This window comes from Zophobas morio, unplaced genomic scaffold (genome assembly GCF_036711695.1).
Source record: "Zophobas morio isolate AGI-343-1 ecotype UQ-CSIRO unplaced genomic scaffold, CSIRO_AGI_Zmor_V1 ptg000021l, whole genome shotgun sequence".
Lineage (NCBI taxonomy): Eukaryota > Metazoa > Arthropoda > Insecta > Coleoptera > Tenebrionidae > Zophobas > Zophobas morio.
The window spans coordinates 23044089-23068974 of record NW_026972126.1 but is presented as its reverse complement, the minus strand read 5'-3'; the positions used below and the strand labels follow the sequence as shown (position 1 = coordinate 23068974).

The 24886-nt window shown below is 36.9% G+C and overlaps 4 protein-coding genes across 6 annotated transcripts; 3 read left to right on the top strand and 1 right to left on the bottom strand.

Annotated features, from left to right (window-relative positions):
• Positions 1-15000: 15000 nt before the first annotated feature.
• Positions 15001-16260, top strand: LOC135132241 (alpha-tocopherol transfer protein-like). The gene is made up of 4 exons (XM_064060264.1): positions 15001-15222; positions 15267-15670; positions 15728-15941; positions 15990-16260. The coding sequence occupies exons 1-4, from the start codon at positions 15090-15092 to the stop codon at positions 16136-16138; spliced, it is 900 nt and encodes a 299-aa protein (XP_063916334.1). The 5' UTR covers positions 15001-15089; the 3' UTR covers positions 16139-16260.
• Positions 16261-16343: 83 nt separating this feature from the next.
• On the top strand, positions 16344-17524 carry LOC135132242 (uncharacterized). The gene is made up of 4 exons (XM_064060265.1): positions 16344-16564; positions 16609-17012; positions 17065-17278; positions 17329-17524. Exons 1-4 carry the CDS (start codon positions 16432-16434, stop codon positions 17475-17477), a joined length of 900 nt encoding a protein of 299 aa, XP_063916335.1. The 5' UTR covers positions 16344-16431; the 3' UTR covers positions 17478-17524.
• A 5-nt stretch (positions 17525-17529) lies between these two features.
• On the bottom strand, positions 17530-18483 carry LOC135132243 (zinc finger protein 142-like). Its single transcript, XM_064060266.1, has 2 exons — positions 18399-18483; positions 17530-18350 (listed from the first exon to the last, which is right to left on the bottom strand). Exon 2 carries the CDS (start codon positions 18254-18256, stop codon positions 17564-17566), a length of 693 nt encoding a protein of 230 aa, XP_063916336.1. The 5' UTR covers positions 18257-18350; positions 18399-18483; the 3' UTR covers positions 17530-17563.
• On the top strand, positions 18460-24806 carry LOC135132240 (uncharacterized). 3 transcript variants are annotated; one of them, XM_064060262.1, is made up of 10 exons: positions 18460-18633; positions 18679-18949; positions 18997-19207; positions 19255-19809; positions 19855-21179; positions 21225-22042; positions 22088-22315; positions 22363-22723; positions 22770-22978; positions 23023-24806. In XM_064060262.1, the coding sequence occupies exons 1-10, from the start codon at positions 18539-18541 to the stop codon at positions 24800-24802; spliced, it is 5853 nt and encodes a 1950-aa protein (XP_063916332.1). In that variant the 5' UTR covers positions 18460-18538; the 3' UTR covers positions 24803-24806. The 3 variants fall into 3 exon arrangements, with proteins under 3 accessions (XP_063916332.1, XP_063916333.1, XP_063916330.1); XM_064060263.1 differs by having other exon boundaries at positions 19255-21179; positions 21225-21317; positions 21363-22042; XM_064060260.1 differs by having other exon boundaries at positions 19255-21179.
• The last annotated feature ends 80 nt before the right edge of the window (positions 24807-24886 follow it).

The following is a 24886-nucleotide window of genomic DNA, read 5'->3' as shown; positions in this document are numbered from 1 at the left end:
CTCTCCACGTCCTTGTAAAACTCCTCTTTTTCGTCTTTCACTCCTAAAATTAAAAAGTTGTATAAAACGTCTTTCGTTGATTAAAAGTGCATCACACCGCCGCAGTCCCGTGAATTGTTTCTCCCTCTGGCACAACAGCACAACGAGCACATTTTATACAACACATCTAACGACTCACTGTACAACCTATAAGTTAAATTTGTTAAAACACCGCAAAATACTTTGAAACACCAGCACATTTGTTTGTGGACGTTCATTGTTCATTTTCTATGCCAGAATGTGGTTTATTGTGCAGTTGCACTGGTGTGACATGTGGAAAGGTTTTTTATTTGGTTTCGAAGGGAACACACGTTAGTCGAACATTTATTTTCCTGCGGCACCGACACATGATACTACATGTGGAGCAGTTTTTATGGGGTGCATTCACATTAGGGAGAAACTATGAGCCGCTAATGAGAACTGAATTTTCGCTTTTTGAATGGAATTGTTAAAATGTTGTTAATAATTCTTTTAATGTTTTTTGTTTTGTTTTTGTTTTTAAGGACGGACGCAACTTCTTCAAATTTTCTTCCAGTTAAATGAGGTGTGACCGAATCCTTAACCAGTCCCAATTGCGACCAACACTAACACTCCAAATCCGACCCTCTCCTGCTAAATTTATGTTTTTATCAAGATTTCCAAATGAAGCGACAACTTTAGGTCGTGCACAAAATTTATCTCTTTCACAAACCTCGTTTCCATGGTGGAGGCTATGTTAATTATTGTAATAATTATTCATGTAATGTCGCTTATTTTCAAATGAACACACAACGTGTTGTCCGCTAATGGAACTCTGGCACATTAAAAATTTATAAAAAGTGCCAAAAGGGCTTGATTAAACGGAAAATATACAAGAAAAATGCGTAACTTTTTTTCTTTGATTTCTAGATCTATGTCTGAGGTAAAAAATAAAAGTGGAATCATAAACGGCAGATATAGTATATGTCAATTTATAAAATTTAAGTATGATAATTTTTTTTTAAATGTTTGATGTCACTAATGATAATTTTTGTTAGAAACAAACTAATAAATACATTTATTTTTTATAAATTTCTCTAATGAATAATAAATATTAACTATATTCTTCTGTCGAATGGGAGTGGAAAATAATAAAACCTAGGATGTGAAAAACGTAAAAAAAGCGCTAATCCTAACTGTTTTACATAAAGATCCAAAATAGCTAATAGCCCCGCCCACCCACTCCCTCTTCGTTGTACTAGCCCCGCCCACCCACCCTCTTTTTTCTTAGAGGGTATGTTATTTGCCAAAATCACTCTTCTCTTAGCAAGTACTAGTCTTGTCTTAATTTCACGAGAGTTTTTTTTATCCGGATAAAATTGATTTTTTTAACGAATGGTTGAACTTGACGTCACAAACCGCCTATGATTTATCAGACGAGACCTTTTATTTGACGGTTTGTGGAGTCATTTGCTAAAAATCGTTCAAAAACGAGTTTAAAAAATGAAATTTTGTCCTCAGAAAAAAAATCTCGAGCTAATTCGATGAGATAATTTAACAAATTAAACTGAAGAACAAACTTGTTTATTTAAGAATAGCAGTTATTAAAAACACAGTTAATTAATTTTTTTTCACGATCAGAAATAGTATAAGGAAAAAATACGATTAGTGCTTTCTTTTTCTTTTTTTAGCAGCCACTCTAGAAAAGAACATATCATTAACCCCGCCCACCCACCCGCCTTCATTTCAGTGATTCATTTTATCTAGCCAGAAGAAAGGTGGACCTTGTATTGAACAGAAATAAAATCGTTAGAATGAGAACAAAGCAGGTGGGTGGAGCTAGTAATTGCTAAGATAAGACTGACTGTGGCATATTACATATACTCTAAGAAAAGAGAGGGCGGGTGGGTGGGGCTAATATTTGTTAAGATAAGACTGATTTTGGTGAATCACTGAACAATAGTAAGAGTAATCACTGAAATGAAGAGGGTGGTGGATGGGCGGAGCCATTGCTTGCTTATAAAAGACTCTGTGAGAACAAGTTAACTAAGCCCCACCCACCCACCCATTTTCTCATTTTTCGCCTTCTAAAATAAAAAATAAATCTTATGACAAACAGTATAACAAAAAAAAAATACGATTAGCGCTTTTTTTTATTTATCAGCCTACGTTCTATAAGTTCCCATTGACACTCTACAAAACAACATATAATTAATTAATTATAAGGGAGGGTGGGTGGGGCTAGTAGATTTTAGCGAATGACCTATCCTCTAAGAAATTTAATTAAATTATTATAAGAACATACACTATAGGCTCCAAAGCACTTTTAAATTCTTTCCTGCCTGTCTTTTTTTAAAAATGTAAAACCTTCTCGGAGGTCCAAAGTGTCTTTTTTAAAAATGTAAAACCTTCTCGAGGACGCCAAATATATTTTTTAATTATGTGAAACCTTCTCGGGGATCCCAACTGTCTTCTTTTTAATGTGAAACTTTCTTGGGGGTCTCCACTGTCTTTTTTAAAAATGTAAAACCTTCTCGGGGGCCCCAAATGTATTTTTTTAAGAATGTGAAACCTTTTCGAGGGCCCCAACTCTCTTTATTAAAAATGTAAAACCTTCTAGGGGGCCCCAACTGTCTTTTTGAAGAATGGGTAAACTTCTCGGGGGCGTCAAATGTCTTTGTTAAAAATGTAAAACCTTCTCGGGGGCCGTATTTGTATTTTTTTTTTTTAGTGTGAAACCTTCTCGGAGCCTAAATGTCTTTTTTTAAGATTGTGAAAGCTTCTTGGGGGTCCCAACAGTCTTTTTTACAAATGTAAAACCTTCAAAATTGTAAAATTTAAAAATCAAAAGGAAAACGAATAAGTATAAGACGAAAACTTTGGAAAATCTGAAAATTGGAAATGAACAACTTGAAAAATTGAAAAAACGACAAACTGAAAAATGGAAAGATTAAAAATTGGGAAACATAAAATCGAAAAACTGCGAAATATTGTAAAATCAAAATAATGAAAATTAAAGAAATCGGAAAATCGAATAACTGAGAAATCCAAAAACTGCAAAATTTGAAAATTTAGTAATTGTAAAGTCTAAAAATAAATACACGAAAAATTATAAAATCGAAGTAAACTTTGAATAAACAAAGGAAATGGAGAAGCGAAAAATTGTGACATAAAATCGCGAAAATGAAAATAAAAAATCAGGGAACTGAAAGATGAAAATCAAGAACTTACAGAAATGAAAAACTGTAATGTCGAAAAATTGAAGAATTGAAGAATTTCAAACCGGAAAATTCAAGAAACGAAAAACTGAGAAATCTGGAAGTCGAGAAATTAAAAAGTTGAAAAAATGAAAAATTATGAAATGTCGAAAAATTGGGAAATAAAAACACGAAAAAACGAAGAAATGCAATATCAAAAAATTGTAAAATCGAAGAAGGAAACACGAAGATTCTTGCAAGGTATCTCATTTGCCAAAATAAGTCTTATCTTAGCAAATACTAGTCTTATTTTGGCAAGTATGTACCTACTAGCTCCACCCACCTGCCCTTTATTTCCTTAGAGATTTTTCGATTTTTACAATTTCGACAGTCTATAATTTTTCGATTTTACCGTTTTAGGGTTTTCGAATTTTTACAATTTTTCGGTTCTTTGTTTTCGATTTTTAATTTCTCGATTTTTACTCTTTGAGTATTTCAATTTTTCCTTTCTTTAGTGTCTCGATTTGCTATTTTCATATTTAGCAATTTTTCGTTTTTGGATTGTTCGATTTTTTCCAATTTTTTAGTTGAAAAATAAAAAATTGAATAAACGATAAATTATTAAATCCAAGTAAATATTGAAAAAACTAAGGAAATGGAGAAACGAAGAATTGTGATATAAAATCGAGAAAACGGAACTAAAAAATCAGGGAAATGAAAGATAAAGATCAAGAACTTGACAAAACGAAACGAAAAATTGAAAAATTCAAGAAACGAAAAACTGACAAATTTGGAGGTCGAGAAGTTGAAAAGTTGAAAAATTAAATTTGCAATGAACGAAAAATTATGAAATGTGGAAAAATTGAAAAATTAATTGTTAAGATAATGTTGATTTTGGGAAATGGCTGAACAATATTAAGAGTAACCACTGGAATGACGAGGGTGCTTATAAAAGTCTCTGTACGAAAAAGTTAAGTAAGCCCCACCCACCCACCCGTTTTCTAATGTGACTAATCTCTCAATACTGTTAATTAATGACAACATTATTATTTTATTATAATCTTAGGCAAATCCATTAAACCGTTGGTGAGAAAATAGATCCTTTTTAAACAAAATACCTATACAATATTGAGCCGGTGTTAAATAGGCGTACCAGAGGTGAGATTAATATTTACAAAGGAATATGCTGATGCTCCTCCCACTCGTAAAAGCTCCGCCTTAATAAATTATTTTTTCATTGGTCTGGAGATGAGAGGCTGTTTGCGATTACACCTCATTGTATCTACACGATTTTTTATTATTTAAGTGTAAACACTGACGACAAAGTCGTTAAAAAATAAAATTTAGTAAAAAATATATTTTATTAAGAGAAAAATTGCAATCTTAGAATTTATTTATCTCAGAACCAATAAAATGAGTGATCAAAACCGAGTAGGGGTGGGTTAAATTCTACCGTTTGTCAAAACAGAATTCAATTCACATTTTACAATAAATAAAATAAGTCAGCGAAATGAAGAAAGGAGGTAGACGGGGCCAAGTTTAGCTTACAGAGTATTTTTTTAAGAAAGCAATAGCCCCGCCCACCCACCCCCTCTTCATTCTAGTGACTGCACTTAACGTGGTTCAGTCATATCTTAGCAAGTACTAGCCCCACCCACCCACCCGTTATTTTCTTTTGAGATAAGTCATAGGCCAAAATCAGTTTTATCGTATTAACTCTGCTCACTCACCCTGTTTTCATGCTAATGATTTTATTGCTGTTCGGTATAAGATCCATCTCTCATTCCGACCTCATAAAATAAATTACTAAAACACAAGGCGGGGTAGGTGGGCGGGGCTAAGTATATTCTTCTGTCTTATAGGAGTGGAAACTAATAGAAGTTAGGATGTGAAAAACATAAAAAAGCGCTAATAGTAACTCTTTTATACAAAGAACTAAAAAAGTATTTTTTTGTATAAAACATTTACTTCTTATTTCAGAAGAAAAAAAGAGAAGGCACGGGTGGGTGGGCGGGGCTAAGTTTAACTATTCCTATTTAATATTCTTCAGTCATATTTTAGCAAGTACTAGCCCCACCCACCCGCCCTCTATTTTCTTAGAGAATGTTATTTCTGCAAATCGGTCTTATCTTGGTAAGTACTAACCCCACCCACCCACCCTTTATTTTGTTAGAGGATCTGTGATTTGTCAAAGCAGAAATTTTGAAATTTTAGAAGAAGATAAACACTATTCAACTAAATTTATTTTTTATAAATTCTTTTAATGAATAATATTACCAATTCCATCCTCACAACTATAGCATAAAATATAAATGTAAAACCGTACCATAAAACTTATCAACAAAATTATTTGTTCTAATCTGTATTCACTATTTTGAGGTATTCGTTGTCGTCCAAGTAGTTCAAATTTAAATCCAAACCTTGACTCTATTAAATAACAAATACTTGCTACTTTATGGAAAAAAGTATATTTCAACTGATTATTTAATTACAATTGTTACATGTTTATAACAACAAAAAACACCAAAAAACAAAAACCGTTTTAAAACAAAAAAAAAAGAAATCCATTTAATAAAAAACGGGTTTCTAACATTCCTACAACCACGTCAATTTTGACAGCAGGAAGTAGAGTGGGGTGAATTTCAAGCAAACTGTTGATACCAACTGAAACAGTAATTGTTGATCAAGTATAAGTATATGAAGTTATGAGTTTCCGTTTAGTATAAGATCCACCTTTCATTCCGACCAGATAAAAGAAATCACTAAAACGCAAAGTGGGGTGGGTGGGCGGGGCTAAGTAGATTCTTCTGTCGAATTTGAGTGGAAACTAATAGAACTAAAAAATAGTTTCCTGTATAAAAATGTATTTCTTATTCCAAAGGAAAAAAAAGAGAACGGACGGGTGGGTGGGCGGGGCTAAGTTTACTTTTCCTTACTGAGTCTTTTATAAAGAATCACTAGCCCCGCCCACCCACCCCATGTTCGTTCTGGTGACCGCACTTAATATTGTTCAGTCATATCTTGGCAAATTAACTGAACAATTAGAAACGCCAAAATTGAATATAGTTGAGACGAGAAAATACTAACGAACAAGAGACGAATGACCAAATTGAAGCTGCTAAGAGATTTTCTATTAATTTAATCGTAAACGAACCAAAATCGTCTTACTCTAAACATAAAACCTGAGTAAAATTAAATTATAGAGAGTGTTACAGAGCTCATTTTAGGTTCGTGTTAGACACTTTCACGTTTTGAACTGTCAACGACTGGCTTGAAAAAGTTGATTGATTCGATAGACAGCCAAGACGAAATGTTATATCAAATCCACATGGTGTCTGTCACTTGTGTCATTCTGTTTTGACACTTAAATGTGCACAAAATTTTAACAAAAAAGTGTAGGTTACTGTTTTACACAGCTTGCAAATTTTGCTCAGTATTGTTTACCATCCACGATATTCATAAAATATATTTAAAATTTCACAACAATTTGTCCGTATAACATTTATTACCCTTAAAACACCAAAAATACAAATTACAAAAATTGTCGACGCGTTTCGCTAACTACGTTGGCATTCATTCATTAATCCAGTTAGTACTGTTTAGATGATGCCAATGTGGTTGGTGAAACGCATCGACAATTTTTGTAAAATTGTATTTTCGTGTTATGGAGGTAAAAAATTCCGTATATTTTATACTCTAGGGTTTATAAATAGTCGGAAAACATAATGTTAATAAAATTCATTATCACTGCAATTTGAAGTTTAGTAGATTTTTTTCGAAATTCTATAAGTCACATTATTCATTTCTTTAAAATAAGTCAGTTATGATTTTTATTTTTCCATATATATCAAAACATTTATAAACGAATTCAATCCCTTTTTGCAAAATCATAAATTTCCCAGTTTTTTACAAATTTTGAATCGTGGCAAAAATGCAGTGGAAAATTCAACGCACAGTTAGATCCTGTGTTAAATTCCTGGGTCGTTAACAGCTAAGTGATTCAAGCTTCATTTTAGTGGAGATACGCAGACTTAGAACTTGACCAATATATCACTAGTATTACAACTTTCAGACCTTTCCCTGTGCTCGTAACTGTCTTAATACCATTAGCCTTGATGAACACCCTTAAAGTGGTTATGCTATGTTCGTGTGATTTTGAGAACGATCTAAATGAGACTCAAAGATGAGAAAAACGTTTCCGTAACCGTGTTTAACGTAACTGAACGTATCTATTTCTTGAATTAAAAACTGAACACAAAAAAAAATAGTTTGAGATAGTTTATTATTGGATGTTAAATTGCCAACAGACATATACTACAATATTTCGTTAGTATTAAAAATCGTATCGGTGACAGCAACCCCACGTTTTGTGTATGTTATTCAATATGTCATCAAACTGAGCATTAACAACCTGTCAATATTTCAAATTTCAACGAACAGTATACAAGTAAATTCGTGGTCACAAATTTTCTGTTGTCATTCGCTTTAAACTCCCCTAATTGATTAGATCCCAAAATAGAGCCCACGAAAATCCACCCTCCTCCATCACCCCAAAACTTTTCGAATAAACGTCCCAGATGAACTCGTCTCCGACTCACGTTCGCATCTTCCAGTTCCACCGACTCACCTTTTTTCAAATCTCGGCGCGGTTGTCGTCCGGTACCACCTTTACACCACCACACAAAAATAGCCCACACAGGTTAAAAAAATGAAATCTCTCTGCTGTTCCTGTCCAGCTTTTTTTTTGAGATGAAGGTCGCGGCCGGTCACGTGCCGGTCACGTGTGTACATCGGCCGTAATTAGTGCGCTTTGCTGGTTCGATTGGCGATCGTGTGCATGGCGCTGACGAAACACGCAGTCGACATAACCGGAGCGGATTCCGGACTTGACTGCGGCTCCGGGTTGTCGAAAGCTTGGCAGGAACCGCCCGCTTGCGCAACACCATCGATTTTGCTGGACCAAACCTGGCCTACTGGATGTATTATACATGACCCACTCGAAGCTGCGAGGACGCATCATCTCCGAGGTGAAATCTGAAAATTAGGGAAGAGATAATGAAGGTGCACTTTTTAATGGGGAGGAGTGCCGGACTTGGACTGTTAACTGCGCTAGAACTGGGATGACTGTTTCTGGAAAGCGTGTCGATTTATATTATTTATATTTAGTTTTTCCATAATCCATCAGAAAATCCGAAGTTTACTGCGTGAATAAAAATATACAATTTACTGCAACACCTTCTAGAAACAGAACATACTCGCGTAGCTAATTATAATGCGTGGAAAGTTGACCCTGGAAATGCATTAGCAGATCAAGAATCTTTATATAATGTATAAACTTTCGGAAGGTAAAAGGTCTCGTGTCTAAAACGGCGCTCTTTAAAGCTTAACGTGGGTCGTTCTCCAACTCGAGAGGTATGTTTCCAGCAGAATTTACTGGTCACATACAATAAGAAATGTTACTACTGTTTTATTTTACGAAACAGCCAAGACGTGATGGAAGTTTATGGAGATGTTATAGGCTTAGGCCTGTGTGTATGTATCATTATCGCATAACATTATCAATCTTGTTTAAGTGTGAGGTTTTGAAAATGAGAGAACCTTTCAATATTTTTTGTGGTATTGATTTAGATCTGATTGTGGGCGCTTTGTTATTTTTAATGGTTCAAGAAAATTGCGTTATGGTAGTGTCAAATTTTAACAATATTCGATAACAAATTTACAATCAAGTTGAATGTCACTGTCAACCATGTAGCAATATTAATGAATAAAAAACAGTTTTTTTTGTTTTATTAAATTTTTTTTTTAATTACCTCTTTCAAATATTTCCATTACTGATTTTAGTGGGGTGGATGGGTGGGGCTAAGTATATTCTTCTGTCGAATAGGAGTGTAAACTAATAGAACCTAGAATGTGAAAAACGTAATTTCTTATATAAAAAATTTATTTCTTATTTCAGAAGACAAAAAAAGAGAAATAAACGGGTGGGTGGGCGGGGCTAAGTTTAGCTTGCCTTACTGAGTCTTGTATAACTAAGCAATAGCCCCGCCCACCCACCCCCTCTTAATTCTAGTGACTACTCTTAACATTGTTAATTAATGACAACATTAAGTTTTGAAATTTTGAATTTTCCGATTTTGAAATTTTTCTTTTCTTCAGTTTTACGATTTTACTATTTTCAATCTCAATTAATTGTTTAATTTATCAAATTTTCGACTATTCTTCGGTTCTTCAAATCCCGGTTTTTAATTTTTCAATTTGTGGATTTTCGACTTATAGTTTTTCGACTTTATCCACTTTTTTACAAATTTTATCTACTTTAATTTTTCGACTTTTAGTTGCTTCATTTTTAATGATAAATTTTTCAATTTTTTTCATTTGTCATTTTCCCGATTTCTAATTTTTCAACAATAATAATTTATTTACGGAAAGTGTACTACATAAATCAAGCTAAACAAAATATAATTTGATGTATGTAACAGTTAATTCAATTTAAATTAACTTTTCCATTTTAATTTCACAAATTTTGTGTTTAATTTTTGTTTATTTTAATTTTTTGATTTTTAGGCTCACGGTTTTTAATTTTTCAATTTTTAAATATTTTAAATTTTCTTTTTTTCAATTTCTGAAGTTTGCTATGTTTTGCGATTTTGCAATTTTTCGATTGTTCAAATATGTTTTAGATTTCTTTAATTCATTAGTTTTTCGATGTTTCAATTTTACAATTTAAAAAACAGGGTATGTAGTACTTCCTAACAAACGACTGATCTTGGCAAATAATATACCCTTTAAGAAAATAGAGGGAGGGTGGGCGGGGCTTATACTTGCCAAGATAACACTGACTTTGGCAAATGATATACCCTGTAAGAAAACAGAGGGCGGGTGGGCGGGGCTAGTGCTTGGTAAGATAAGACTGATTTTGGCAAATAATATACCTTCCAAGGAAATAGAGGGCGGGTGGGCGGGGCTAGAACTTCATAAGATAAGACTGATTTTGGCAAATTGTATACCCTGTAAGAAAACAGAGGGTATATTATTTGCTAAAATCAGTCTTATCTTAATTTCGGCCAATTTTTGACATTTTCGAAACTTAACTAAACATATTTTCTTGTAGATTTCGAGCTCTAGATTGATAAGTGCAACCGCTTTTCCAGAATCGACCGTTGGAATATCGAAAATTTTTAGAAATCTTCAAAAATTCGCATTTCGTACCGATTCTTTCAAAAATGTTGCTCCGTGACCATCAACACGCTATATTTTTGGAATCAACATGTCGAACTCTACGTCCCTGATTTTTTTCACAATTTTTAGACAAATTTTTTAAAAGCGAAATGTTTTCAATGTCCACCTTCCTCAAATTTCGGCCAATTTTTGACATTTTCGAAACTTCTCTAAATTCATTTTCTTGTAGATTTCGAGCTCTAGAACTCACTTCCGGCATCGTTTCTTTGATAACTGCAACCGTTTTCCCGGAATCGACCGCTGAAATATCGAAATTTTTAGAAATTTTCAAAAATTCGCATTTCGTACCGATTCTTTCGAAAATCTTGCTCCGTGGCCATCAACACACTACATTTTTGGAATCAGCATGTCGAGATCTACCTCCCTGAATTTTTTCACAATTTTTGGACTACTTTTTTAAAAGTGAAATTTTTCCAATGGTCCCCCATTCTTCAAATTTCGGTGAAATTTTGACATTTTCAAAACTTAACCAAACACATTTTCTTGTTGATTTCGAGCTCTAGAACTCACTTCCGGCATCGTTTCTTTGATAACTGCAACCGTTTTCCCGGAATCGACCGCTGAAATATCGAAATTTTTAGAAATTGTTAAAAATTCGCATTTCGTACCGATTCTTTCGAAACTGTTGCTCCGTGACCATCAACACACTACATTTTTGGAATCAGCATGTCGAGATCTACCTCCCTGAATTTTTTCACAATTTTTGGACAACTTTTTTAAAAGTGAAATTTTTCCAATGGTCCCCCCTTCTTCAAATTTCGGTGAAATTTTGACATTTTCGAAACTTAACTAAACACATTTTCTTGTTGAAATATCGAAATTTTTAGAAATACTCAAAAATTCGCATTTCGTACCGATTCTTTGGGAAATCTTTTTCCGTGACCATCAACACACTACATTTTTGGAATCAGCATGTCGAGATCTACCTCCCTGAATTTTTTCATAATTTTTGGACAACTTTTTTAAAAGTAAAATTTTTTAAATGGTCCCCCATTCTTCAAATTTCGGTGAAATTTTGACATTTTCGAAACTTAACTAAACACATTTTCTTGTTGATTTCGAGCTCTAGAACTCACTTCCGGCATCGTTTCTTTGATAACTGCAACCGTTTTCCCGGAATCGACCGCTGAAATATCGAAATTTTTAGAAATTGTTAAAAATTCGCATTTCGTACCGATTCTTTCGAAAATGTTGCTCCGTGACCATCAACACACTACATTTTTGGAATCAGCATGTCGAGATCTACCTCCCTGAATTTTTTCACAATTTTTGGACAACTTTTTTAAAAGTGAAATTTTTCCAATGGTCCCCCCTTCTTCAAATTTCGGTGAAATTTTGACATTTTCGAAACTTAACTAAACACATTTTCTTGTTGATTTCGAGCTCTAGAACTCACTTCCGGCATCGTTTCTTTGATAACTGCAACCGTTTTCCCGGAATCGACCGCTGAAATATCGAAATTTTTAGAAATTGTTAAAAATTCGCATTTCGTACCGATTCTTTCGAAAATGTTGCTCCGTGACCATCAACACACTACATTTTTGGAATCAGCATGTCGAGATCTACCTCCCTGAATTTTTTCACAATTTTTGGACAACTTTTTTAAAAGTGAAATTTTTCCAATGGTCCCCCCTTCTTCAAATTTCGGTGAAATTTTGACATTTTCGAAACTTAACTAAACACATTTTCTTGTTGATTTCGAGCTCTAGAACTCACTTCCGGCATCGTTTCTTTGATAACTGCAACCGTTTTCCCGGAATCGTCCGCTGAAATATCACAATTTTTAGAAATTGTTAAAAATTCGCATTTCGTACCGATTCTTTCGAAAATGTTGCTCCGTGACCATCAACACACTACATTTTTGGAATCAGCATGTCGAGATCTACCTCCCTGAATTTTTTAACAATTTTTGGACAACTTTTTTAAAAGTGAAATTTTTCCAATGGTCCCCCTTCTTCAAATTTCGGTGAAATTTTGACATTTTCGAAACTTAACTAAACACATTTTCTTGTTGATTTCGAGCTCTAGAACTCACTTCCGGCATCGTTTCTTTGATAACTGCAACCGTTTTCCCGGAATCGACCGCTGAAATATCGAAATTTTTAGAAATTGTTAAAAATTCGCATTTCGTACCGATTCTTTCGAAAATGTTGCTCCGTGACCATCAACACACTACATTTTTGGAATCAGCATGTCGAGATCTACCTCCATGAATTTTTTCACAATTTTTGGACAACTTTTTTAAAAGTGAAATTTTTCCAATGGTCCCCCCTTCTTCAAATTTCGGTGAAATTTTGACATTTTCGAAACTTAACTAAACACATTTTCTTGTTGAAATATCGAAATTTTTAGAAATTCTCAAAAATTCGCATTTCGTACCGATTCTTTGGGAAATCTTTTTCCGTGACCATCAACACACTACATTTTTGGAATCAGCATGTCGAGATCTACCTCCCTGAATTTTTTCATAATTTTTGGACAACTTTTTTAAAAGTAAAATTTTTTAAATGGTCCCCCATTCTTCAAATTTCGGTGAAATTTTGACATTTTCGAAACTTAACTAAACACATTTTCTTGTTGATTTCGAGCTCTAGAACTCACTTCCGGCATCGTTTCTTTGATAACTGCAACCGTTTTCCCGGAATCGACCGCTGAAATATCGAAATTTTTAGAAATCCTCAAAAATTCGCATTTCGTACCGATTCTTTGGGAAATCTTTTTCCGTGACCATCAACACACTACATTTTTGGAATCAGCATGTCGAGATCTACCTCCCTGAATTTTTTAACAATTTTTGGACAACTTTTTTAAAAGTGAGATTTTTCCAATGGTCCCCCCTTCTTCAAAATTCGGTGAAATTTTGACATTTTCGAAACTTATCTAAACACATTTTCTTGTTGATTTCGAGCTCTAGAGCTCACTTCCGGCATCGTTTCTTTGATAACTGCAACCGTTTTCCCGGAATCGATCGTTGAAATATCGAAATTTTTAGAAATTCTCAAAAATTCGCATTTCGTACCGATTCTTTGGGAAATCTTTTTCCGTGACCATCAACACACTACATTTTTGGAATCAGCATGTCGAGATCTACCTCCCTGAATTTTTTAACAATTTTTGGACAACTTTTTTAAAAGTGAAATTTTTCCAATGTTCCCCCCTTCTTCAAAATTCGGTGAAATTTTGACATTTTCGAAACTTAACTAAACACATTTTCTTGTTGATTTCGAGCTCTAGAACTCACTTCCGGCATCGTTTCTTTGATAACTGCAACCGTTTTCCTGGAATCGACCGCTGAAATATCGAAATTTTTAGTAATTGTTAAAAATTCGCATTTCGTACCGATTCTTTCGAAAATGTTCCGTGACCATCAACACACTACATTTTTGGAATCAGCATGTCGAGATCTACGTCCCTGAATTTTTTCACAATTTTTGGACAACTTTTTTAAAAGTGAAATTTTTTCAATGGTCCCCCCTTCTTCAAATTTCGGCCAATTTTTGACAATTTCGAAACTTCACTAAATACATTTTCTTGTAGATTTCGAGCTCTAGAACTAACTTCCGGACTCGTTTCTTTGATAACTGCAACCGTTTTTCCGGAATCGACCGTTGAAATATCGAAATTTTTAGAAATCTTCAAAAATTCGCATTTCGTAGCGATTATTTCGAAAATGTTAGTCCGTGACATCAACACGCTATATTTTTGGAATCAACATGTCGCACTCTACGTCCCTGAATTGTAGACTACATCTGTAACACTTAATTAAGTAATTAATGTAGATATTGTAAACATATTTACCAAACGTGTGTTTATCGCATTAATTGCATTTTTTGCGCGAAGTTGGCAAAACCTGTTCAAATTACCCCACAACACTTAAATTCTTGCTACGCCTCTGTGTCTATTTCCAATCGTCTGTCCTCTAATTAAGAACCGTTTCGGAATTCTAATCCCCGCAAAATTCGCTCGTCCAATAGTGGTCCCCATTCTCCTTAAAACACCTTGTACAACATGCTATAAAATTTTATCACAGTCCGCCAATATTTTCTGTGACCCGCTGTCGGAGTTCTGACGCGACACCTTTTTTATCATGTCGAAAAGCGTTCAGATCTTTGATAACCTATACAAGTGAAACGTGCTTGAGTAAACTAGCCAACTCCACTGTGACATTGCTTCTTACTTCCTTGTCTCTCGCAAAACTACCCATTTCAAGAAAATGGACGAGCAGAACTTTGTTCTATCGTAATGTCGTGCAGACTTCACATTCCGTCTAAAATGGTGCGACAATTTACATCAGGAGAGTTTGTGACAAATTAAAAGTATCAATTGATAAAAAAATAAATTCTAAAATTCATTTGATAATAAATATTGTCTAAATTTTATGGAATAATATATTCCAACGGAGAATGAGCGAAATCATGTGGAGTTACTGTTGTTCAGTGGTAGACTTCCTTAACGAGTTAAACAGGTACTAGGAAACTTTTTTTTCTGACACATAATTTATTCACTTCATAAATGCTTAAGTATAATTAATGTTATAATAATGTCGTCCATCTGAATAACAAATTTCTATACATTGTAGTTTTCTCAGAAAAACACCCAATAAATGGTGTAATCAAACCAACAAGCTATTAATACCAAACGAGCTCACTCTTAAACATGGACCACGTTAGTCAAGACACAAAAACGAAAATCTACCAAACATTCAACAGAAATGACGAAATGGTGCAAGACGACGTCAACATCATCAAAACTTGGATGCAAACTCAACCCCATCTTCCCGAAATCCTAGGTGAGTGAAAAATCTTTCTTTCAAACCCTAAAACAATCCTTTAGATGACGCCAGAATCAAAAACTTTCTCAACCTCAACAAGTTCAGCATCGAAAAAACTAAACAAAAAATCGACATGTATTACACTATTCGCACTCTAATACCCGAGATTTTTCAAAAAGGCAATCTAAATTTGGAAAACATCAAGAAAGTGTTTGACGACTGGTACATGTTTTATTTTCCCGTGCTGGTCAACGACGTCCGTCGGGTGTACTACGTAAGACCCAAGAGATTCAACGTCGTGGAACCTGTCTCTGTTTCGGCAGTTTTTTTTGCGATGTATGAAGTAAGGTTACGTGAAGACTTTATAGTCGATGATATTTTTATTTTTGATATGGATAACTACTCAGTCGGGGATGTTCAAAAACTGACTCCGACCGTATTCTCAAACTTTTATGGAATTTATCAGGTACTTAGGTACTATAATCACGAGAAAGCCACTTTTAACCGGTTAAAATTCCCACAGAAAGTTTATGCCCTCAGACTCCACAAACTTATATATTTGAACTGTCCGTCTTATATGACTATCATTGTCACGATTTTGAAAACGGTACTGAAGGCGAAATTGTTTGCAAGAGCCGAATTTTACTCCGATGATCTCGGAATAAAGAAACTTTTCTCGAAGGAAGTACTCCCAAAGGAGTACGGGGGAGATGGACCCTCGCTAGACGAACTAAATGGTATTTTTTTTTTCGAAATTGGTACTAGATCTAATAATTTTTGTTCAGATGTAATGCACAAGAAGTTAGCCGAATATCAAGACAGATTCGATCAGTTGGATGGGTTAAGGGTCGACGAAAACCTGCGACCAGAGAAATTGAACAACGACGAAATTTTGGGCTACTATGGAAATTTCAAGAAAATAAATTTCGACTAATAATGACAATATTAACACTACTTTCAAGAACTTGCACATTTTGGTTAAGGGGGTCTGATTTAATGACTATAGTTGTATGTGTATAAGAGGTCTATTGATAATAAATCTTGAGTATTTACGAACATTCCAGAAAAAATAGTTTAGTTAGCAATTAATAACACAAACATGCGTCATTTCTTTAACAAGTTGAACCGGTACTAGAAAATTGCTTATAATATGAAAATCGATTTAAGGTACGCAGTAAATCGAGTATTAAAGCAAACAAACCACTAACAAAACCACTCTTGTTGAACATGAGCCAAGTTAGTCAAGATACAAAAAAGAAAATCTACGAAACCTTCGGTAGAAATGAAGAAATGGTGGAAGACGACGTCAACATCATCAAGACGTGGATGCAAACCCAACCCCACCTTCCCGAAATTCTGGGTAAGTCAAAAATCTTACTTTTGACACTAAACCAAGTTATTTAGATGACACTAGAATCAAAAACTTCCTCAATCTCAACAAGTTTAGTCTCGAAAAAACTAAGCAAAAAATCGACATGTATTACACCATTCGAACTTTAGTGCCTGACATTTTCCAAAAAGGCAAGCTAAAACTGGAAAATATCCAGAAAGTGTTTGACGACTGGTACGTTTTTTATTTTCCTATGTTGGTGAATGACGTCCATCGGGTGTACTACATGAAAGCTAAAAGACCCAATATCGTGGAACCTGTATCTATTACAGCAGTTTTATTCGCGTTGTATGAAATAAGGTTACATGAAGATTTTATGGTTGACGATATTGTTGTCGTTGACATGGGCAACCATACCTTCAGGGACGTCCAACAAATGACTCCCACCTATATGTCAAACTGTCATGCCATCTATAAGGTATTAATTAAATCGCGAAGAAACAGCTTTTCACTGATTAAAATTCCCGCAGAAAGTGTATTCTCTCAGACTGAAGAAAATTGTCTTTCTCAACTGTCCGTCCTACATTTCTATTCTTGTCGCACTTTTGAAAAACGTACTGACACCGAAGTTGTTTGAGAGAGTCGAATTCGACCCAGATGACGCAGGAATAAAGAAAGTTTTGTCGAAAGGACTACTCCCGAAGGAGTATGGGGGAGAAGGACTTTCACTAGACAACCTAAATGGTAAATTTCAAAATTGACACCACTGCTAAAATATAGGAGTATTTATTTAGATATAATGTATAAGAAACTAGGTGAATATCAAACCAGATTCGACCAGTTGGATGAGTTAAGGGTCGACGAAAGCCTACGACCAGAGAAACTGAACAATGACGAAATTCTGGGGTACTATGGAAGTTTCAAGAAGATAAATATTGACTAGTATGACGACATTGTCACTTAAAACGTTTTTATTTAAAAAATATCTACACTAACAAAAATAAACTATTCACAACGACAAAGTACAAATCACAGTTTCTTCCTCCTCCCCTTTCTCCTCCCACCCCTCCCCCTCCCTTCCTCGTGCATTCTCTTGACGTGCACCTGAAGATTGAACTTCTTCTTTGACTTAAAACAACACCTGTCACATTCATACCACTGGATATCCTCCTCGGCTGTATGTAGAGACATCACGTGACCTTTCAAAGCTGACAACTTCTTCCCTCTGTAGGGACACTTATCACAAACGAACCACTGAATCTTTCCAGGGGGCAAATGTCTGGCGATTTTGTGCGACTTAATATTATCCTTCTGTTTAGCTTGAAAACCACACTGGTCACATGTGTACCATCGGATATCCTCCAGAGGTGTATGCCTCAACTTCATGTGTCTGGTCAAATTGCCTGGGAATTTCGTCTTCAAGCTACAGTACCGACACTTATAAACCCCATTGTGTTGCAGCCGTTTCAAGTGCTTCAGTTTTTTCACACAAAGGAGGCTGTGTTTGAGTAGTACCAACTTTGACAGGGTGCGAAATCCATTACAGCTTCTACATTCAAAGCTCCTGGGTGTTGTTTGGTGCTTGTTTTCAACGTGGTTGTTCAAAATCGTGACTAGGGGGGTTCTAAGGGGGCAGTCTTTGCAACGGTACTGCTGCAGCGGTTGTGCACAAGTAAAATGCAAAGACAATGTTTCTGGGTACTTTGTTACATGGCTCGACATGAAAATAACGAAAAAAGTACGAATCACAGTCGGGGTTTGTACTTGTGGTACTGCAAGCGTCTGGTGATTCCTAACCTATACATTTGGGTAAAACCTTGAACAGACGCTAATCACGATTAAAAAATACACAACTTGTACTTACTTTGGGAATTCTTGTTACTATTGTTTGTTTATTTTGTACGAAAAATGAGGTTAGAGGCATGCGTCAAACTCGGGGTACGTTCAGTACTTTGTCTCGGTGACCTTCAACTTGACGGAAAATTAACGTCACTAGTGTCAACCATGTCAAAGCGCTACATCACTCTCACTTCACTTTTAGTCCTGGTGCATTCCCTGAAACGACAAACCCCATGCGACGACTCCTGGACCATGAACTGGTAGTACCCGCCAACCCACTTTTATCAGTAACGAAAGTTTTGCAGCCCCATTGAGTTGAACGAAACAGGTACCCCTTTTTATTTGTACCGCTTCAAAACCAACCGCATTGTCATAAAATTTTCGACCAAGTGCGACTTCGACAACGTTAAGTACTCGTGGAAATTCTACTCCGAGCGTACTAAAAAAGAATTTTACCATAACGATAATACCAGTGTCAAGGTGGTACAACCGTACGAGTGGGACAACGGAGAGTATGCCATTTCGGTTGAGGTGTCGCTGCAACGAAACGGACTTCTGATCCCAGATTTCATCGGAGTACTTTTTGTTTGTTGTTTTTCTTTTAACAATTTGTTGTTTGGTAGTGCGTACTCGAGATGGTTTCGCTGGACCCAATCCCGGTGATTAAAGGCGGGAGTTACCGGATGATAGAGCCGGGGACTGTGTTGGTACTGGATAGTTCGGGCTCTATCGATAGAGACGTACCGCCACATGTACGTGGTACTATAATGGCGAAGTGGAGTTGTCGACTAAGTACCGGGAGCGGCGTTACCAGTTGTTTGGACGACGAAGAAGGTAACTGGTACTCACTAATTGGTTTATTTTAAAGTCAACTCAAACAGGCGAAATTGTTACTTTGAAACCAGACTCGGTGGTCAACAACGAGTACTTGTTTATTTTAAAAATTAGAACTAAAAGTAACCCGAAATGGGTGTCTACTAATCAAACTGTGGTAGTTCAGGAAGGAGTGACTCCTTTAGAGATTGTTTGTGTGAAGAACTGTCCTCCTGCAGCTCCTACTACTGATAGTACCCGCGGTACTTTCCTTCGCGTCCGGTGTTTAAACAACTGTGACGATATTGAAGAATCGTCGTACGAATGGACTGTGGATGGAGATTTTGACTACGAGAAAATGACACAGTTTGGACGAAATACAGACAAGTTTGTGATCAAAGAAAATGTTTTTGAGTACGGTAACGACTACGTTGTGAGTGTCAAACTGGTAGACCGTCCCGGTATGGCCAAAAAAACGTTACAGTTGCCACGTCCTATCAAAATTGACAGCTGCAAAGTCACACCACCGGAAGGAACCGCCCTTTCCACTAAGTTCACAGTCGAGTGTAACTTCACCGGAGTCGAATTTAGTACCGAAGTAATCGCAGTGAATGACAAAATAAGTACGTCTATTGACACAGTACCGCTTGTTTTAATCGCAGTTTTAGCTGTCGTTATGACCACCAGTCCCCGTTTGAAATTCTTGGAGTTTCTTCTTCCACTCGACGTCGACGCGTACCTCGGAATAACCGACATCAACGATTATCAAGACGTCTACAAACTGGATGTCAAAGTAAGGTCTGACGATAGCCAAGAACTCGCTTCGTTGATCAGTTCCTTCAACCAGTCAATCTCGCGCGCAGACATCGACTCAGTGGTCCAAATCACCAGTGGTATAATCCTAGAAATGGCCAAAAAACCACCTTCTGAAACCAAGTCAATCAAACAAACCCTATTGCAAAATCTCAACCAAATCGACATGCTATCTGAACACGAAGCCCAACAAATGTCGGCCCTTATAGTTGCCCTCGTGCATGACCCTAAATCCGACTCAGACCCCTACCAAGGTCAAGTAGCCACCCAAATTTGCAAAAAAGTGGCCGATGTTCACCTACAATCCACACAAAACGACTCCTTCCCCAGTACTTTGACCACAAAAAGTCAAAAAAGTGCAGCCACTTTGATGAGTTGCGCCGAAACTGACACCAAAGAGAATTTGGAAATTATGCAATCGAAGCCGTTGACGTTCGACGTGACTACGCCATTTCCGGTACTCGATATACCCGTGATTGACGAAGAGTACCCCGATTACGAAACAGATCACTCGATTTTTGAGAAACAGAAGAAGTACGAACTGGCGTCCATAAACTCGATGGAGATATGTAAGATGAGTCTGGAGGCGTTGAGTCTCACGGTCGCCGAAGGCGAGGAGACTCTAACGGCCGAAAGTACCAATTCCAGTGCTCAAATCACTAAACTCGTTGGTACGACTTTAGTTAAGAAGGAAATTGAGATTCGCGGAGCCGTGCTTCAACCGTCGCGCGATTTTGAAGATGTTGAAGACGCTATAGACGTTATGGTGTGTTCGTGGGCTTACAATCCCTTCTGGTGGAGCTCTTTCAGACGTACCATTTTGACTAACGTACTTATGGTTAAGTTTGTCAAAAGTGGCGAAGAGGTGAATAGGTTTGAGAAACCTAACTTGGTACTATTGAGTCTACAACATGAACGCCAAATTCTGAGACACCAGTTTGAAATTGGCAACAACTCAATAGTTAGAATTGATGTCAAAAGAGGTGAAAGTTTTTTCGTCGAATTTAGTAATTTGTCACAGAGTGACTCTGCACGGGTTTTGATAACCAATTTTGATAAACCTGAAGTACTTGAGGTGATGACGAAGGGTCGCGTTGTTACCAAGAGCGACAACGTTGTCTATCAAGACGAAGAAAATGGGTTTGATAGTTGGTACTACTTATCAATTTTACCAGAAGCGGTGAGTATTGTCAAACTAGATGATTTAATTGAACTAAGTTATTAGGACATGGGTCAACCTACTTGTTGGGTTAACATCTTCACCCGATCATGTTATTCCTGGAAAATTTCAAAAAAAGACTGGACGTTCGCTTGCAAGGTATCTCTAACCCAACCAAAAACAATCATCAATAGAAGTTTCCAGGGTAGTTCCAACTCCAACGACGAACAAATCGAATGTTTGTGTACCCACTTATCCATTTTGGCCGGCTATGTATACAACAACCCAATTAAAATCGACAACGTCACCACAGAACCTGATTTCGAAATGGTACTACTCAACTCGTTCATCGTCTTTATTACCTTAAGCGCAATTGTCAGCCTCTACTGTCTATCAATCCTCCTAACCCCTTTTAAAAAAACACCCAAAACCAGCATCTTCCTCCCTGCTGACGTTTCCACGTCCGCTCGTTACGTCTACTTAGTTGCTATCCAAACCGGAAATAAACGATCATCCGGTACCACCTCAAACATCTGCATTAAACTCCTCGGTACCCAAAACCAAAGCGAAAGCCACGTTCTCAACTACCCAGACCCCCACAAAAAGATTTTTCGAAGAAACAACACCGACTGGTTCGTGGTACCAACAAGTCATCGTCTGGGTGAACTAACACAAGTTGCTTTATGGTCGGACTATTCTGGTCGGAATCCTAGTTGGTTTTGCACTGAAGTGACCGTCCACGACATGCAGAACAACCAAAAGTGGTACTTTGATGTCAATACGTGGTTCAATTTACCGCCACAGGGTCGCATTTACGTTGAGGTGCAAAGTACTGAAGAAACGAAAAAGCGTCGGGTACTGTTTCCAAGAGTGTGGCCGAAGCGGTACTAACTAAATTGAAATTATATTGTCGTTACGAATGTTTTTAGGAGCTACCAAAACGAGTTTGGTTCCTTCGTGAAAATGACTTTGTTGCTGTCGATTTTTGTGATGATGTTGGGGTACTGTGTGGTACTGAGTGGACTTCCGTCGTTAACTCTGAAGGACGGGTTTGCCAAATTCGAAAAATATAAATTTGACTGGAGTGTAGTATGGGTGGGGTTTGTAAGTGCCGTGGGTACTTTCGTGTTTCACGTGATAGTGGTGTGGTTGCTCAGGTTCCACGATTGTTAGTACTAAATTTAATCTAAATTTGTGTTTGTAGAAATGGTAACAAATTTCCAAAGCGAGTAACCACCATGATTTGGATTTTTGTAGCGACTAGTGTGACTATGTTAATCGCTGTTTTAACAATTTTCGGGTTTTGGGTACCAACAACCAACGGGTACTTGTGGCTGACGTCCGTCGCTGTAGCCACTATATTCTATTTTTTTATTCTGGAAAACTGTTACGAGCTTTGGTTAAACTTCCATAGCCGGAACAAACTAACCCGGCAGATGAATTTGACTAAATTGGTACTACCCATAGAAGCCCAAAGATCGCACGTATTTCGAAAATTTGGCGAATACGTTCTGCGACCGTATTTTACCCACTTGTACCGGCCACTGAGCGACGAAGACATCAAAGTACTTACTCCTTTGGTACGACCGTTTCAACCCTTTGACTTTCCAGGAAAAGCGACTAAGTACACAAATGAATAAAAGAATTCTGGCTCTCCTAGAAGACACAGTTATGTTCGCGTGTTACGTCACTCTTCTGTATTTAGCAATCTTCGCCTACAGGAACCACCTATCCACTAAGAACTACAACCAAATGAAAAGTCTGCTCTCCGGAGAACAAATTCGTACCGACGGGTACGACTCCATCACCTCCATTGATGAGTACTACGTGAATTGTTGTATTGCGTTACATATTCAAATTCCAGCATCTACCAGTACATCAACGGTACTCTAATCCCCACGCTACATGCGCACCAATGGTACGGAAAATTCGTGGTTCAAGAACCCGGAACCATGACCGACTTCCACAACAAGTTCCTCGGAGTGGTACGACTTCGTCAAAGACGGGTGGAACTACACCCGTGCGAAGACACCTCCATTGTTAATCAAAGTTGTCGCTCGGAATTCGGGTTTTCCCAAGAAAGCTACGTTTATTTTGGTCCTGAGTACAACGACTTGGCGCGGTTGGCTCACGTTTGGAATTATAGTACCGCCAGAGAAGCGGGACTTTCGGTTTATGTGGGCAAATTCGGGATTTACTACGGTGGCGGGTTTTTGACTCCGTTGGGTCGTACTAGGTTCAATTCCTTCGCCAATTTGTTCTACTTGAAGAATAACAGCTGGTTGGACTCGGCTACAAGTGTGGTACTGATTGAATTCTTAGCGTACAACGTCAACACCAATTTGTTCTCTTCGGTGAAGATCGTCTTGGAGAGGAGCGCCACTGGGTACACCCGAAGCAGACTCGATTTAGTTGTTTCTCAACTTTTGTTTATCAAGAATGAGGAAAGTCTTGGTGGATTGGTTATTTGGTTGTCGTTTGGTACCGTCGTTGGTATTTTCACGTTGAAGTTCTTGTCAAGACTCTGGAACGAGAAACTTTTCTTCTGGAAAGATTTATGGACTTTGGTTGATCTACTAATAGTTGGTTTAACATACGCGACTTTTTTTATGTATGTTCATAGAGCTGGGACCGTGAAGGAGTTCCTTGACAAACTCGAGACGGTGAAGAAAAATGAGTTCATTCAGTACTTCGAGTTAGTACGTGAAGATATAAGTTTTACTTTCGTTGCAGCCTTTCTGGTGTTTGTAGCTACTATCAGGTTATGGAAAACGTGCAGCTTTGCTACTATTTTCAAAGTTATGGAGCAAACTCTTGTGTTAGCCGTTGGTCCGATCCTCTTGGTACTAGTCTTCCACATGACCCTTCTGATAGCATTCACTCTCGGAGGGTACTTACTTTTCAACAACATTTCTCCAAATTTCAAAGACATTCGAGACTCTCTTGTCACTCTCATTCTTCTGATGCTCGGTTTGCAGAAAAATTTCAGTTTGAAAAACCTTCTTGAATCCAATCCTGACATCGGAAAATTTTTCTATGCTGCCTATATGCTCACGAATTTGTTCTTCTTGACGGTCTATATCTGTGTGATTATGATCCACTACTACGAAGCTCGACTCGTTTCAGGTGAAGAGTTCGCCAAAGTACTCCACTTCTTTTCAAAACAACTATCTTTCGTCAAAACTTCTGTCAAACTAGCTCTGGTACGACTCAAAGCTGGTAGTACCAGAACGCGTCAGTTGGTAACCCCAAAGTCAGACGATATTCGTTACGCTAACTGTATGACGTTATCGTCGAACAAGTTGCAACTGATGGTTTGCATAGCTCTCAAAGACTTGAAGACCATGAGACAAGAAGACAAGTTTGAACTGATGCAGAAGGTTGCCATTTCGTCACAGAACGTTGACAAGAATGACATATTCTATAGAATAGACGACGAAAGAGGCTCTAGAATCATTCATGACGATAAAATAAAAAGAGTGGCGGCAGCTGCTGAGATCGTTTTGACTTACGGGCAGAAGAAAAGGGAACGACGGAGAAAGAAGTACCGGAAGATAATGACGCACCACCTAATCAAGCTAGATTTTATCAGCCAAATTTTAGACACGATGCTTCACGTTTTGTCAAATATCGAAATCGAGTAATAAATAAAAGTACCACAAAACGCATAGTTTTATTTATCTTCGACATTAATATTCGAAACAATATGCAACACAGTGTTCAAAACG

Bases quoted from the DNA above. Each gene is read 5' to 3' on its own strand.
- LOC135132241 (XM_064060264.1), top strand. From the start codon at position 15,090: ATGGACCACGTTAGTCAAGACACAAAAACGAAAATCTACCAAACATTC. The intron at 15,223-15,266 runs GTGAGTGAAAAA...ACAATCCTTTAG, and splicing joins CCATCTTCCCGAAATCCTAG to ATGACGCCAGAATCAAAAAC. The intron at 15,671-15,727 runs GTACTTAGGTAC...AAATTCCCACAG, and splicing joins ACTTTTATGGAATTTATCAG to AAAGTTTATGCCCTCAGACT.
- LOC135132242 (XM_064060265.1), top strand. From the start codon at position 16,432: ATGAGCCAAGTTAGTCAAGATACAAAAAAGAAAATCTACGAAACCTTC. The intron at 16,565-16,608 runs GTAAGTCAAAAA...CAAGTTATTTAG, and splicing joins CCACCTTCCCGAAATTCTGG to ATGACACTAGAATCAAAAAC. The intron at 17,013-17,064 runs GTATTAATTAAA...AAATTCCCGCAG, and splicing joins ACTGTCATGCCATCTATAAG to AAAGTGTATTCTCTCAGACT.
- LOC135132243 (XM_064060266.1), bottom strand. From the start codon at position 18,256: ATGTCGAGCCATGTAACAAAGTACCCAGAAACATTGTCTTTGCATTTT.
- LOC135132240 (XM_064060260.1), top strand. From the start codon at position 18,539: ATGTCAAAGCGCTACATCACTCTCACTTCACTTTTAGTCCTGGTGCAT. The intron at 18,950-18,996 runs GTACTTTTTGTT...GTTGTTTGGTAG, and splicing joins TGATCCCAGATTTCATCGGA to TGCGTACTCGAGATGGTTTC. The intron at 19,208-19,254 runs GTAACTGGTACT...CAACTCAAACAG, and splicing joins TTGTTTGGACGACGAAGAAG to GCGAAATTGTTACTTTGAAA.